At 35.5% G+C, this 16,576-nt stretch overlaps 4 protein-coding genes across 5 annotated transcripts; 2 read left to right on the top strand and 2 right to left on the bottom strand.

Annotated features, from left to right (window-relative positions):
• Positions 1-907: 907 nt before the first annotated feature.
• Positions 908-5,004, top strand: acod1 (aconitate decarboxylase 1). Its single transcript, XM_067408779.1, has 5 exons — positions 908-1,029; positions 1,138-1,299; positions 1,393-1,482; positions 1,627-1,826; positions 3,192-5,004. Exons 1-5 carry the CDS (start codon positions 1,018-1,020, stop codon positions 4,159-4,161), a joined length of 1,434 nt encoding a protein of 477 aa, XP_067264880.1. The 5' UTR covers positions 908-1,017; the 3' UTR covers positions 4,162-5,004.
• Positions 4,232-9,574, bottom strand: zgc:162944 (uncharacterized protein LOC569993 homolog). The gene is made up of 4 exons (XM_067408782.1): positions 9,327-9,574; positions 6,632-6,803; positions 6,335-6,533; positions 4,232-5,437 (listed from the first exon to the last, which is right to left on the bottom strand). Exons 1-4 carry the CDS (start codon positions 9,432-9,434, stop codon positions 5,242-5,244), a joined length of 675 nt encoding a protein of 224 aa, XP_067264883.1. The 5' UTR covers positions 9,435-9,574; the 3' UTR covers positions 4,232-5,241.
• Positions 9,575-9,966: 392 nt separating this feature from the next.
• Positions 9,967-11,187, top strand: mrpl30 (mitochondrial ribosomal protein L30). Its single transcript, XM_067408784.1, has 6 exons — positions 9,967-10,146; positions 10,306-10,381; positions 10,478-10,537; positions 10,625-10,771; positions 10,868-10,941; positions 11,038-11,187. The coding sequence occupies exons 2-6, from the start codon at positions 10,331-10,333 to the stop codon at positions 11,168-11,170; spliced, it is 465 nt and encodes a 154-aa protein (XP_067264885.1). The 5' UTR covers positions 9,967-10,146; positions 10,306-10,330; the 3' UTR covers positions 11,171-11,187.
• Positions 11,188-11,387: 200 nt separating this feature from the next.
• Positions 11,388-15,760, bottom strand: txndc9 (thioredoxin domain containing 9). Of its 2 annotated transcripts, none has more exons than XM_067408781.1 (5): positions 15,383-15,519; positions 14,734-14,922; positions 14,440-14,558; positions 14,083-14,337; positions 11,388-11,956 (listed from the first exon to the last, which is right to left on the bottom strand). In XM_067408781.1, exons 2-5 carry the CDS (start codon positions 14,917-14,919, stop codon positions 11,836-11,838), a joined length of 681 nt encoding a protein of 226 aa, XP_067264882.1. In that variant the 5' UTR covers positions 14,920-14,922; positions 15,383-15,519; the 3' UTR covers positions 11,388-11,835. The 2 variants fall into 2 exon arrangements, with proteins under 2 accessions (XP_067264882.1, XP_067264881.1); XM_067408780.1 differs by lacking the exon at positions 15,383-15,519 and adding an exon at positions 15,706-15,760 and having other exon boundaries at positions 11,390-11,956.
• Between the last annotated feature and the right edge of the window lie 816 nt (positions 15,761-16,576).

The raw sequence follows: 16,576 nt of genomic DNA, 5'->3' as shown, positions 1-16,576 counted from the left end.
TAAAGCATGAAAGTATTTGCCTTGTTTACTGTTTTATGTTTGTTACCTTGCAAATCAATATATACTTATTGTCTGCATCCACTAATTTGATCCTTTTTTTTTTTTCCGGTGGAAGGAAGGCTTTTATTGAAGTTTATTCATGAAAGTTGCATTGATACATATTTTTGGCTTTAATATTTGTATTGTGTGGTAACCGTTTTATAAAAGCTCAGTTTCGCACCCTTCAGCCGTGACTTATTCATGATACAGCACAGCCTCTCATACCTTATTGCTTATATAATATATATATATATATATATACATTTAAATTAAATTATGATCGGGTCAATTACATTAACCATTATGATAGGGTATATTTATTTCACTTTAGAAGGGTCACACTCATGTCATGTGACATTATGAGGAACCAGTGACTGACAGAACACAGTCTCAGAGACTACAACACAATTGCAAAAAGAAATTCCAGATTTCACAAATGCTGGAGATGCACACTTACTGTGGATACAAAAGTTCATGAAATATGGGGTCATATCATGTGATTTCATGACTGTCTTCTGTTTTCAATTTCACAAAAGTACGATAATTCTATGAAATGATTTAAATTTCAACCTATAAAAAGATAATATTTTTCTAGTGTGTGGACACATCTAATCGCTGTTAGTATGCCAGACAATTTCTGGAGTATTATATAATTTAATTATTATTTTATTACTAAAAAAATACTTAATTTTACTAATACTAATACTATATTACTATACTAAATATTAATATTGTTTTTTTTTTTAGTATTACTAAATATTTTGTGGAAATACATTATAAAATCAAAACATACAATGTGTGAACTGATTTCTTCCCATAAGGTAGTCACAAATTGTGAAACAATGCACTTCACATTATTGTGGTTTAAGTAACCTTGGAAAGTTGGCGGTTGGTGAACCAGATTTGCTTATTGAAACATTGGTATATAAGGCAAAATTTACCACGCCTGAACTCACAGTAGGTTTCATTCCTCACACTATGATCAGAAAGGTACTAAGGTTCTAATAATTTATTTCATTCAGTTCTGATTTGCAGATAAAATAATGTTAGATAATTCATCCAGCGTTCATTTTGATGATTTATCTTTTCTTTCCTCAGGGTGTTACTGAGAGTTTTGGGGCAGCAGTCTCCTGTCTGAGCACATCTCATCTGACAAATGAAGTGATTAGGAGGAGTAAGCGAATGATACTGGACACGCTGGGAGTGGGATTGCTTGGAACCAGTACTCCAGTCTTTAACACAGTCCTTCAGAGCAGCCAAGTAAGGATGATGTTTGAATAGAGGGATATTGTTCAGATGACATCCTTTTGTGTCTGACTCTTATGCACATTTCTTTGATCATTTATAAATTAGAGGCAGCAAGCACTGGAAAACAGCAAGGTCTGGGGAAGACCAGGATTATCTGTTCCACCTCAGTATGCTGCCTTTGTTAATGGTGTTGCGGTAGGTCAATTTAAATACTCACATTCAGTACATGTACTTGTGATGAAATCAGTCATTTCTGCATAATCAAGGAGGTCCTGCTAAAGCATGTATGTATTCTCTCAGATGCGTGCTTGATAATGGGATATGTTCCTGTGCTATTAGGTGCACTCTATGGACTTTGATGACACTTGGCATCCAGCCACTCACCCCTCTGGCGCTGTGTTGCCGGCTCTCCTAGCGCTGGCTGAAACAATGCCTGCTAAACCCTCTGGCCTGGAGCTGTTGCTGGCTTTCAATGTTGGCATAGAGGTTCAGGGGAGACTCCTGAGGTTTTCTAAAGAGGCTCACAACATTCCCAGAAGGTAAACATATTTTGTACAATTATGTACTTATTAAATTAAATGTACGATCAAAATAAATCAAATGAATCCTGAACCCCATTTGTACAGCTATAACCCTGTTATTTTGTCTTTCAAATAGAAATAGTAATCATTTTAAATTTGAGTAAATGGCTGAAACTGAAACTTTATGATATGCGGAATATCAAAGTAATTAAGTATTGCATTCAGAGCTGAACATAGCATGCAAGTGGCAATCTAAGACAGAAAAACAACAAAATTGCCAATAATGAAAACATACTGAATTTCAATAGCACTGTATAATAACTTTCATTAATAAATCGTTAAATATTCTGTAATGCTTAACAGTTAAGTTATGGCGAGACACTTCAGTTGAATAGGGTGAATGGGGGGAGGGGGGCTTGTGGGGAAGAGAGAGAAACTAATAGATATCACCATACTTCCCCAGTGGATTGATTACAATAAGAATTGCAAGCATTTTTTGTATGACGCATTATTTACTTTAAAATGTGCTAATTTGCAAATCTGATCATTGGATGAATATTTTACATATTAGAGTCAAAGGTTTTTACAGAGGGGATTTTGGGTATCTCTTTTTATCACTCTATAATACAGAAAATACTATGAAAAGTCAGAAAAAAAAATTATTTGAAATAAAATGCATATAATCTGACAAATTATATATGATCAAATCCCTCTGTAAAAACCTTCAGAATATAGATAGGAATAAAACTGTAATTTTTGGTGTATGTAAATGCTTCTAAAGTGGAGATATATGGAGAAAAAAAATTAATTTTGAGGAAATGGCCTTTAAAAATATGTATTGTAATTGAAATCTATAGACACAAATAGATAATGTGCCCACCCTATATTATATATATATATATATATATAGAGAGAGAGAGAGAGAGAGAGAGAGAGAGAGAGAGAGAGACTGAGAGAGAGATCTGCAAATGCGCTTACGTTCAAAGCTGAATTTTCAGCAGCCATTTCTCCAGTCTTCAGTGTCACATAATCCCTCAGAAATCTTCATTCTAATATGCTGATTTGTTGATAACATTTCTTCTTATCAATGTTGAAAATAGTATAATATATAAATATATAAATATATTTTTGTGTAAACTATGATTCATTTTTTCAGAATTTTTCAGAAAGTTCACAAGAACAGCATTTATTTGAAATAGAAATTTCAAATTATTTGAATGTACATCAACTAATGATCTATTAGGTATATTTAATGCAATAACACTTTAATGGGCTTTATTCATAAAATGCGAGCAGAACTATATGACTGTCCACACCTTTACTGTTTGATAAAGATTTTTTTTATTTATTAGATGTTTATTCTGATTCATGTGTCCCTCTCAGGTTTCACCCACCTGCAGTTGTTGGGGTCATGGGCAGCGCGGCTGCTTCGGCTAAACTTTTGGGTCTCCCAGCAGCCCAGAGCATAGCAGCTCTAGCGATAGCCTGCTCATCTGCTGGAGCTCCCATGGCAAACGCTGCTACTCAAACCAAACCTCTTCACATGGGCAACGCTGCCCGCGGGGGTCTGGAGGCCTCCCAGCTCGCTCTCCTCGGCCTTGAGGGTAATACACAGATTCTGGATCTGGAATCAGGATTTGGGGCCTTCTATCCAGATTACGTCCCTCGCCCACTGGCTGAGGTCACCCCTACTTCTCAGTACAGATGGGTGTTAGAAGACCAGAACATTGCACAGAAGCGATTTCCCGCACACCTCGGCATGCACTGGGTGGCGGATGCAGCAATAGAAGCAAGGGCGAAGTTTCTGGATAAATACCCAAATGCAAATCTCAGTCAAATTAAGAAGATCACATTGAGAGTGCCCTCATCCAGATATGTAGACTGCCCTTTTCCGGTTAGCGAACACCAGGCCAGACACTCCTTCCAGTTCAACTGCTGTACCGCACTGCTTGATGGTCAGGTCACGGTTGAATCCTTCAGCAAAAGCCAGATGAACAGGAGTGCCCTAAAAGAGATGCTTCCGAAAGTAGAGTTGGAAAACCCACAAGACAATCATTCAAGCTTTGAAAAGATGTATTGCGAAATTGCTGTGGAGACAACACAGGGGGAAATGTTCACCGCACGCTGCAACACTTTTTACGGTCACTGGAGGAAACCACTGAGTCATGAGGATCTGGTGAAGAAGTTCAAGGCTAATGCTTCGACTGTGCTGACCGCTGATGTCATGGAGGGTATTATTTACACTGTAGACCGTCTGGACACAAACCAAGACTGCTCAATGCTTTGGTCATACATGCACTTTAATAAGCACATGATGCACAGAGATGAGCGCCGCTTCTCAGCTTTGGCTTGAATTATTGTGTAATGTCACTTGCATTGTTCAGGCTTATAAGTATCTTGGTGAAAGACCTGTCTTATTCAAACCCGTCATGACTTTCCATATTCTCACTTTGGTGGATTTGTCACCAGTTCTGAAGTAGTTGTAGCAAACTTTTGATGGCAAATAAGATAAATGTGTAAATTCTGAGAAGCATGAAAATCACTGTACTATTGTGATTGAAATATGGCATTTTGTATTCTAACTAAATAGTTACAAGTTATTTACTCACAAAAATAAATTTTTACTTTCATTTAGACATTAGGAAGTGTTCATTTTGGACCTTTTCTATATCTTATATATGTATTTTGAGTGTACTGTGGCTAGCCTATTTCTGCAATGTCAGATTTTTTTTTTTTTAAATACACAGCATTAAGTAACAGTGCTCTTTCATCAGAGGGCTTGTCAAAATGAAAGTGAAGAGAGAAACTAATACAGCTTTGTTCATTTTTGCACTTTCTGAAGGTGAAATGAAAGGTTTCACATCATTTTCATCTTTGGATTTTACACCACCATGTTTTCTGTTCTGTATTTTGCTGAAATGACCTGTTGTACTGTATATTTGTTTATGTAACAGTCACACAAAGTTTAGTAGTGGTAAGATTGTTTTTTAAATGTTTTTGAAAGATTTTATTATACTTTTTAAAATTCAGATATCATTGTAATATGCTGATTTGCTGCTCAAGAAACATTTCTTATTATCTGTTGACAAAGGTAGTGCTGCTTGATATTTTTGTGGATTTTTTGCTGAATAAAACTATGAATTTCTATCCCCAAAAATGACTGATCCCAAACTTGTGAACAGCAGTATGACTTTGTGTAATTTTAGAAAATGGAGACAAATTAAAGTTAGAAAAACATCAGCTAAGTAGATGTTCAGATGCCATCATAAAAGATTTCTCTGATCATTAAAATAAGACTTGGACTCATTATTCATCTGTAACAAAGTCTAAACTTTATTAATGAGACAATTATATACTTGTATATGTTTATTCAGACACTTGTATGTGGAATCGTTATATTACAAACATTAGAAAGACAATGTTTTGCAAGAATTTAGGCAAGTTTCAGCACCTCCTGTACCATCACTCCAATTCCATCAAATATTTCATGTAGTGGTGCTTTGCACATGAAAGCACTGGTGGTGACGATCTTATTTTTCTCATCAACATGAGCCTCATTCACATGTTTACAGATGTGCTTGCAGCCAAGCTGAGAAATAGCTTCTGCCGTGTCTGGAACATCTGGATACCTGAAATCCAAAGATTCAGACAGTATGCCTCAGTCCTGTCTTTTTATACCAATATCAACATTTTCGTGAACAATATGGCAAACAGTAATTTTATATAAAAATACATGGCTCGGTATAAACACAACTGTGCCTTTTCTGTGGGTTCCGTGTTCCGTTTCTTTGCCGTTCCATCACATTTGCATCATATTTTGCTAAATGAGGACAAAGTATTGATACACTACAATTCGAAAGTCAGTAAGATTTTTGAAATGTTTTGACAGCAGTCTCTTATACTAAAATAACTTGTATATTATAACAATAATCTATGTATGTAATAATTTCTTATTATTATGAATGTTGAAAACAGTTGATACCATGATACATTTTTTGTCAAAAATAATTTGATAGATAAAAAGTTCAAAACAAGGTTATTACATTTAACTAAATCTGAAACCATAAAAAAAATATTATTTGAAATAAATAAAATCAAATGTAAAAAACGTATTTTTAACTTGATGTACTAAAATAACTAAAATAAAAATGAATAAAAACTATATAGACATTAAATGAAAATAATAATATAATAAATTAATAAAAATATTAAAACTAAAAAAGTATATCAATGATAGTAAAACAGCACTGGTTAAAAAAACAGCCTTTATTTGAATTAGAAATATTTTATCTTTTAAAACATGATAAATGTAATCAGCATAATGCATCCTTGCTAAATAAAAGTATTAATTTCCTTAAAAAAAAAATCTTTCTGACCTCAAATATTAGAACAGTAGTATATATGCAAACTGAATAACTGGGTATTAGCTGCAGTATGCACAAGTTTCTATATGTTTGCAGACTGAAGTTTTAGATTTCTCAAAAATATTGCAAGTCACATCATTTCAACTCAGAAATATTTTTTACCTATCATCTTTGTCATGACCAACAGTAACTTCACAGCCAGGGAAAACCTTCGCTGCCAGCACAGGTGAGATGCAGCATAAGCCAATGGGCTTCTTCTCAGCATGGAAGGCCTGCAGCACGGCTTTAACCTGCTCATCGACCGAGCAGTCTTTGCCCTGGACAGCCCAGCTACACAGGTTCTTGGCTGCTCCAAAGCCACCTGCAAAATAGTTTTAAAATAACAGTAAATTAAATGCTGAGCTGAGGAGTGTGTGGAAACTCTTCCAGAAGTAGCCTCAATAAGGGCAGTGTGCTAACCTGGGAAGATGATGGCATCCAGATCCTTTACACTGAGCTGGGAAAGGTCTTGGATATCACCCCGGGCAAGTCTGGCACTCTCCACAAGCACATTTCTCTTTTCCTCTGTTGGAGAGCCTTTCAAGTGATCGACAACATGCATCTGATCAATGTTGGGTGCAAATATCTTGACCTGTGGGAAGGTCAATCCTGTTACCAAAGTCAACGTGAAAGAACAATGCATTAAAAAAAAAGGCCTTTTTGTTGTTAACCTTTGAGGCTTGCCATAAAATGGCTATGGTTCAACTTTTTTGTTTCAAAACAGTATTTAAATGTTTCAAACAGCCCTTCAAATTTTTGTATTTGCAGTGATGATCTTTACCGCACCAAATACTTAAAGGGTTAGTTCACCCAAAAATTAAAATAATGTCATTTATTACTCACCCTCATGTCGTTCTACACCCGTAAGACCTTCGTTCATTTTCGGAACACAAATTAAAATATTGTTGATGAAATCAGATGGCTCAGTGAGGCTCTCAAACTCTCAAGATCCATAAAGGTACTAAAAACATATTTAAATCAGGTAATGCGAGTACAGTATACAGTATACATGTGAGTACAGTATCTAGTGATGGGCCAATTTCAAAACACTGCTTCATGAAGCTTCTGAACTTTATGAATCTTTTGTTTCGAATTAGTGATAGGATCTCCTATCAAACGGCTAAACTGCTGAAATCACGTGACTTTGGCGCTCCAATTCACTGATTCGATTCGTCAAGCTCTGAAGCAGGGTTTTGAAATCAGCCCATATAGATATCTTTGAAAAGTCATTATTTTTTTTTTTTTTTGGTGCACAAAAAGTATTCTTGTCGCTTTATAATATTAAGATAAAACCATTGAACTCACATGAACTTTTTCAAATATGTTTTTAGTACCTTTATGGACCTTGAGAGTTTGAATGGCATTGCTGTCTATGGAGGCCTCACTGAGCCATTGGATTTCATCAACAATATCTTAATTTGTGTTCTGAAGATGAACAAAGGTCTTATGTAGAACGACATGAGGGTGAGTAATTAATGACATTTTCAAACTTAAAAGTTGCCCTAGAACATTCTTTCGCAAGATGTAATATAAGTCTAAGGTGTCCCCTGAATGTGTCTGTGAAGTTTCAGCTCAAAATACCCCATAGATTTTTTTTAATAAATTTTTTTAACTGCATCATTTGGGGCATCATTAACTATGCACTGATTCAGGCTGCGCCCCCTTTAAATCTCGTGCTCCCCGCCCCCAAGCTCTCGACTATAATACAGTGCATTTACAAAGTTCACACAGCTAATATTACCCTCAAATGGATCTTTACAAAGTGTTCATCATGCATACTGCATACATGCGTCGGATCGTGTGAGTATAGTATTTATTTGGATGTTTACATTTGATTCTGAATGAGTTTGAGGCTGTGCTCCGTGGCTAAAGCTAACATTACACACTTTTGGAGAGATTTATAAAGAATGAAGTTGTGTTTATGCATTATACAGACTGCAAGTGTTTAAAAATGAAAATAGCGATGACTCTTGTCTCCGTGAATACAGTAAGAAACGATGGTAACTTTAACCACATTTAACAGTACATTAGCAACATGCTAACGAAACATTTAGAAAGACAATTCACAAATACCACTAAAAATATCATGTTATCATGGATCATGTCAGTTATTATTGCTCCATCTGCCATTTTTCGCTGTTGTCTTTGCTTGCTTACCTAGTCTGATGATTCAGCTGTGCAGCTCCAGATGTTAATACTGGCTGCCCTTGTGTAATGCCTTGAACATGGGCTGGCATATGCAAATATTGGGGGCGTACATATTAATGATCCTGACTGTTACGTAACAGTTGTGTTGAGATTCGCCTGTTCTTTGGAGGTCTTTTAAACAAATGAGATTTACATAAGGAGGAGAAAACAATGGAGTTTGAGACTCACTGTATGTCATTGTCAAAAATGCTCCTAAAGCATTTATTAATATTAGTTAGTTAAGTTCAGCATTTACTGATACATTACTAAAATCAAAAGCTGTAACTGTATTATTTAATGTACCTGAGCTAACATGAACAATGATCAATTGCATTTTTTAACTAACGATAACAAAGAATAATTTATGTAACAAATGTAGCTATTGCTCATTTTTAATGTTAGTTAGTGCATTAAATAACATTAACTAATGAGACTTTATTGTAAAGTGTTATTGTTCTTTATAATAATTCTTTTGTACTTTACTCTGTTTGAAACATTTGTTTACTTTATACATTTTTGTGTATTGTTTTATTGTATTTAAATGTTCAGAGTTCTTTTTGTTATAAGAAAAAGTTACTAAACCGGTTATAGGATGATAACCTGTCACTTTGCAACTTATTTCAATATCATAATACCGTACACCGTCATAAAAGCATGTTATGAAAATGTCATACCGTCACATCATGCTACCACCACCAATTGCACGAAAAAAGACAGTTTGACTATTCACAACCATTTTTATGGTTGTGCACTTTTCCGTGTTTAAGTAGCCTAAGTGTCGTGATCTAATATAAATAGCACCAACTTGACTAGTCGTGCTCTAGATGGGTTAACTATTTATTGCATTGCTACTGTATTATGTTCTGTTTTGAATGTCTATGCAGAGGAGAACATTAGTGCTAATAGTCGAAGGTTCGCATAAACTTACAGTAGCTTGCTGGCGGCTCAAATGAACCAGAACGGCAGACGCCTCGTGGATTTCACTTCCATCAAACACACCGCAGCCTGCCAACACTACAGCAACACGCTTTCCCATGTCTCTAAACGAAACGAGGTCACTAATGCAGTGAACTTGAAAGGTAAAGAAACTCCTGGTGTTCGTGAATAAAGAGTGTGGTGTTACAGCGCCTCTACCCACTGCGAAAGAGACTAGCGTTTTTCAATTCGTAAATCGTTCTTCTGAGTCGGATCTTTTTAATGAATCGGTTGAACAATCTGAACCATTTGTTCTGAGTAAACAGCTCACTGAGCTGAACTGAGTAACGTCTTTTTCTTTATTTCCTTTCTTTCTTTTTTTGTGTTAATTTAGGCAAAACATGTTCTGCGAAAATATTAAAATTTATTATTGTCAAATGAAATTATAATTTGGCTATAATTACTTGTTTAAATGAATATTTTTTATGAGCTGAATCATTCAGCAAACTGTACACCTTAAATGTAACGTTTAAAAAAATGAATAAACCACAATTTGTGCTTATGGGTTTATTTGAAAGCTTTGAGAAAGAAATATGTAACAGAGAATCGATGAATGCTTTTTAACTGGCTCTTTAAAATTAACTGTTCTAAAGAACCGAAAATGAATAAAGAAATGAATCAGACCTCTAATCACTACAAGCGAACGGACTAGGCATCGGGGAACTTTTATTTTGAAATTACTATTTATTTATTTTTTATACTAAAGAGTTGTTTCCGTTTCCGGTCAATTCAGTTGGACATACATGCATGAAATATAGCAGTTAGTTGTTATGGTAGGTTTATCCATTAATATATCGAGGGTGTTTGAGTAAATAACATTAAATTCATTATTGCGATCGCGGTCATTATATTGTCCACTTACTGAGTGCTATACTGGGCATGAACAAATAATTCTAGCTAGCTTGCTAGCTAATAACCTTTCTGTGTACCAGTCTCAACACCAGTCAGTCGTAGAAAATGGCAGGATTGTATCGAGCTCTACTTACATCTGCCTCCACTGTCACAAAGGTAAAATTATTTCAGCCTCGTTGGATAAATCGTGATTTAATGACTATGTCAAAAATGTGTTTAATATAATTTTTTATAAAAAAATGTTAATTGCAGAATCTGGCACAAGCCACATCATGTCGCACTAAATTCACCAAGAGTCGCATCCCTCCACAGGTATGTAACAGTTCAGATGTGCATGCATCGTTTATCTGATTCAGTTTATTGAATGTAATAACATCACACCATCTTCTCGTCCTTCAGGTATTTGAGGAACGAGCAAAAGAACATGACAAGTACGGTGGTGATCCAGAACATCCACATAAATTACACATAGTGACAAGAGTTAAAAGCACAATGAGACGACCATATTGGGAAAGGAAGGTTATAAAGAGCTTGGGGCTCCTGAAGGTAGGATGTGATCTCGAATTTTTAAAAATTGTATTTGTGAAATAGTATCACACTCAACTAAAATGTTATAGTTAACATCTTGTTCTTTATCACCAGGCGCATGAACCCCGTGTCCACAAGAACACCCCTTCAGTTAACAACCTATTGAAAACCATTAAGCATCTGGTTAGGTATGTTGGACTTTTGCATTTCACAACATTTTAAAATCAGCTGATGATTGCTGACCATTACAATAAACAGACCTATTCAAATATTTTTATCTGCAGGATTGAGCCGCTCAAGCTTCCGTATGGACTTCCTGCTGAGGAGGACATGGCCAACACATATCTAAACAGCAAAGGGGAGCTGGTAGTGAAGCGTCTTCTGAAACCGCTTGAGCAGAAGGCCGTTGAGTCATAGTTTTTTTTGCCTATCATGTGTTGTGTATTTGCTGTTTGTTTAATAAAGGTTTGACTAACTAGGTCTTCCCTTAGTTATTACAAAAGCATGCATTTTAAACATCTGTCTCTCTGGTGATGTGCTTTTTAAATCACTGTTATGTTTCCAATTTTTTCCATTGACATGACCAGAACGCGCATATTATTTTTTTTTTTTTAATGAGTCACATACTGTTACAAAAAAAAAAAAAAAAGCCTGCACTTCCTTCACATCAATGGGTGAAAGAGGTGACAATTCTTAGTGGAATACACAAGCTTGCTTCCTTGGCACTTGTTTGATGCTCACTAAACTGAGCATCAGTCCATCAGAGGCAAAAATATTGATTTGTGTTTGCACTGTTGTTTAAACATAAGCTTCCAGTTGTTCCGTCTTGCAGAAACTTAATCTTAAGAGAGAGCCTTCACCAGAATGATGCTCCATAGAAATGTTTCACTTCTAAAACATAGGTTAAGTGATGTAAATTAAAGTATGAATACCCTCTCAGGTGGTATTCAGGACAAAGGTGAGAGACACAAGAAATTAAATAGAAAGTGCAAGAAAAACAAGTGATCACAAAGAGGTGTTACAAGACTTAGAACTGTTATGTTGGAAGCCCTGAGAAAGATGGAGCTTGATGATTTAGTCCTCTAATCCTCATCAGATCCAGAGTCCGAGTCATAACCTTTGCCTCTGATGGTCTTTTTCTCCACCTTGGTGAACTTCGTTCCTGACTTCTGCCCAATTGTCGGTGGCTCCAAAATATTCCCACTAGGAGAAAGAATACAAATATATACCTTTTAATAAAAAGTCAAAATGATAGTGTGTATATAAATATACCATTTAAAGCAGCAAATCTCCATAGGGCTGCACAATGATTAATCGCGATTAATCGTTGGCAAAAAAAAAAAATCTGTTTACACGTAATATATGTGTGTGTTCTGTGTATAATAATTATGTATATATAAATACACACACATACATGTATACATTTATTTTAAGGTTACAGTGACAGTGGTTAAGGGATCAGGGTTTGGTGTAGGACAGTGGTTCCCAAACCTGACCCCCAGCCCTGCACATTCTATCACACCTGATTCAACTCATGTGCTCATTAGTGGGGACAGCAAGACCTGAAATGGGTGTATCAGAAATAGGGAGACATACAAAATGTGCAAGGCTGGGGGTTCTCTAGGACATGTTTGGGACCCACTGGTGTAGGCAATAAGCTATAATACTGTGATTGACATGACCAATAAAATCGTCTGAAGGACGGCATGGGCCTGGCTTCCGTCGTCACACTTGGCTGTGGGCCGGGTTGGACGTGCACCGCAGGCTGCAGCAAGACGCTTCTCAAAAGTTCCAGAACTTTGAAAATATACTACCTAGCGAGCAGGTAATTTCTGAGGGGGAATTTTTTCCCGGAACTTCATTTATACCCTAGTTCCTGCGGTCGAAACACACAGAGTACCATGCCAAGGTTCCTAGTTCCTGGAGAAAGTTCCTGCGGTGGAAACGCGGCTGTCAACCCAATAAAATATTTTAGAGCTTGGCCTAACTAGAAAGACGTACATTTGCTATAAAAATATCCAAAGAATAATATCTTGATTTTTAAGTTGTTTTGGCTTATTTTGTCTGATTTTAAAGCTGCAGTCCGTAACTGCAGCTTTAAAAGTCGTTACATTATGAGAACAAACTCATTAAATTATGAGAAAAAAGTCGTTAAATTTTAGAAAAAAAGTAGAGATAAAATGTTGAGAATAAAGTCATTAAATTACGAGAATAAAAGTTGTTAAATTACGAGAACAAATTTAACGAGTTTATTCTCAACATTTTATTTGAACTTTTTTCTTGAAGTTTAAAGAGTTTTTTTCTCGAAATTTAACAACTTTAATCTCGAGATTGTTTTATTTTTTTATTATTGCTTGGCCCTAATCCTCTTCCGTACGTCTCTGTGTGGATGGGGCCTAATTTTAAGTCATCTTGAGGCCCCTTTGGCAGTTTTTTGAGGCCCCTTGGTTGAGAACCTCTAATTTAGAGATTTGAGGTCAGATTTTTTTTTTTATTAAAGAAATTAATACTTTAATTCAGCAAAGAATGCATTAAATTGATCAAAAGTGACCGTAAAAAAAATCTATTTAAATAAATACAAAGATCATAAGAACGGCATTTAACAAAGAATCTTAAAAAAATTATCACTGTTTCAAAACTGATAATAAATGTTTGAGTAGAAAATCATCATATTAGAATGATTTCTGAAGGATCATGTGACTCTGAAGACTGGAGTAATGATACTGAAAATTAAACTTTGCCATTACAGGATTGTCTGTTTAGCTTTATAAGACAAACTCGGTCATATTATCGTTTCTGAATGGCGCGAGCCCTCATGCATTGCGCTGTGTGAACTGTGAAATACAGACTCAATGGACGGTCGAAACATCCCACCGCTAGCCTGATGATACGTAAATTACCTAAACTAGGTAAACAAGCTCTTTGCTGTTGCACTCTACACATACTGTACACTGAATTCTGAAAGGTTTTGTTCTGTAATTTTTCATGGGTGCTTTGGTGTGCATAAATCTATGAATTATATGGACTCCTTATATCTTATATTTGGTTATTAAGCTTTTGGAGTCTCTAAGTGTCCTTTTTTGGAAAGAAACCCAACTTTATTTTGAAAAAAGCTGCAGAAATTATTTGTGAGAATCATCCTTCAGTCTCAAATGATGACAAAATAAATAAGATAAATGATGTATGTGTATGCTTAATTTCACAATAAGAATGCGGTTAATCACAATTAATCGCACATAAGAGTGTGATTAAAATTTTTAATCTATTGACAGCCACTTATATATATATATATATATATATATATACACACACACACAGCTTGCACCCACCTGTAGTTGATGATATTTGAGCAGCCCAGTCTCCACTCCAGCATTTCGGTAGGAAACTCATCTGTGTTTCCCAGATCGGTGAAGCCCACAACATAATCCTTAGTCTTCCCATCCTTCACCAGAGCCAGTGTTGGAATGACTTTAATCTTCAGCCTCTCTGTTAGGAATGGAGCCTTCTCAACATTCAGCTTGATGAACTTTGTTTCCAGATGTTTTTTAGCCAAAACAGCTAGGTGCTTGTCCAAAATTTTACATCTTTGAAAAACAAAAAACAAACACTGAATATGGCTGTATGCAGAATTGATTTATAATACAAGGAAAACAAAAGAAAACAAATAGGCCTATATCCTCAAATACCTGAAGGTAGAGTCTCTGTAGAAATGGCAGACGACACTTTTGCTTTCCTTCACCTCAGCAAAAAAATCTCTCTCACTTGGGATCTCTCTGTATTCACCATGTCCTTTAGATATCCACTCCTGAGGACACACACATACCACAGTTTAATCACATGAATGCTTCATCTGATCTGCAATCTTCAATGCACTAATAAACACCTAACATAGATAATCTGATTTGGAATAAACATTTTAACAATATATTTAAAGCTCCAAATTTGAAACTAGGTTCTTTAAATACGTTTATAACACCCACCTGCTTCTGTTTCTGAGCTTTCTTAAGGGCCTCGAGCCTTCTCTCCTTGAGCCGCTCCAGCTCATCTTCATCCATGCTCTGCAGCTTCTCTAGTTCTGCATCCAGCTGCTCTTCCACCATCCGTGCCGACTGCAGCACCTGCTGCTCCAGAGCCTTCGCAACAACCTCCATTGACTGACTGGCCATTTTCTGTCAGACATAAAGCACATTATTGGATGCAATTACTTAAAAATGTAATTCCTGAACTATGTGAAATAATTATTAAGATAAATTAAACAAGCTTCTTTTCGAACTATATTATTTATTATACTGGTAATTACATGTTTATCACATCTAACAGGTCCCACAACAACAAAGTGGCATTTGTGCTTTTAATGTTACTAAATTGACATTAGTATCATAGTGTCTATGGATGCAAGACACTGTTTGATGAAACAGTTCTAAATTGACCACTGAAGTGCATACTAAGTGCATGCAATTTAACAGAGCAAACGGTACTGATGTGTGAAAGGTGTGTCACCAGTTAATCAATAATCTTCGGGGGTTCTTATATGCGTTCTGTTCGTTCACAACAATAAAGGTGCTAACTTAGTAGTCGGCCAGCGCCTGACTTCAACCGCATAAAGAAAAGTACGCCAACTTTGCTTACCTTCTCCAGTTCCTATGTCATTGTCTCATCAACAATTGCTGATTTTAAAAGACAATTAGTTCTTGTAAATAATGACTGTTTATTTTAAAACGGATATGTGGGGCTTTGTGTCAAATCATGCTAGTGCTAGCGTATTGCTTTGGCTTCCAAGCACCGTGGTAACGGCAGCTTTGATCGCCAACAAAGACTGTGGCGTAGTTAATCGGCAAGCGACAGACAAGCTGTTGCGGAAAGCAACAAGCTAGGGATAATTTAACTAACATACAATTGAAAATGTATTATATATATATTTTTTGAAATACATGATTCGGAACAGCACTTACCGATTCTGTATGATTTCCAGAAGGCGGCACACTGACGCACAGACGCAGGGTTTTACGTAAAGGCGTCAACTGATTACGTCATGCAATCGTAACGCATTCGACGTATTTCAGAAGGAATAATTTTGAAACAAACCTATTTATTTTTCTAGCCAAGTTTTTTATACATTAGTGTAAATTTTTGTTTGTTAAACCTTTTTTTTTTATTTATTTTTTTTGTCAAGACTTGAAATGTTATTTGGGCACTATCTCCTCTTCCAGCAATGTCAGGGCCCTAAAGTCCTATTCGTTGTGCACAAAGTATAATATTTATGCCTTTTTATGATGTACAAGGGGAAAAAGGGACCTTTCTCTTCTTTTTCAATATTAGTTTAAGTTATATTACCTCTGGCTGATAGTTTTTTTTTTTTTTTTCCTTTCATTGTTTATTTATTTTTTGTTTGTTTGTTCACTGTTTTTGTGTTTGTTAATAATTCTATTATTGTTGTTAAATTCTTTGAATTGTAATTTTTGCCTTTATATGTCAATACAAAATAAATAAATAAATAAAAATAATTCTGAAACAAAAAACATATTAGGGATATTATAACTGGTGAAGCATCTACTCATAAAAGCTTACCGTGGACCAATGTATTTAGGAATATAAACTGGAAAAAACTTTGGTGTATTTGTGAAGCATACTGTTTAAATAATAAAGTAAAAGAGGTTACATTTAAAATTTTACATGGTATATCCAGCTAAAAGTGTGTTAGGGAGGTTTAAGTTAGAGATTGATTATTGCTCAGTGGAAAAATAATCTATTGTCCATGTGTTTCGTAATTGTATATACACAAAGATTTTTTGGGTGGATGTGGAAAATTTCATTAGAAGGAAA

The sequence above is a fragment of the Chanodichthys erythropterus genome, chromosome 14 (genome assembly GCF_024489055.1).
Source record: "Chanodichthys erythropterus isolate Z2021 chromosome 14, ASM2448905v1, whole genome shotgun sequence".
Lineage (NCBI taxonomy): Eukaryota > Metazoa > Chordata > Actinopteri > Cypriniformes > Xenocyprididae > Chanodichthys > Chanodichthys erythropterus.
This window is presented reverse-complemented; position numbering and strand designations above follow the sequence as displayed.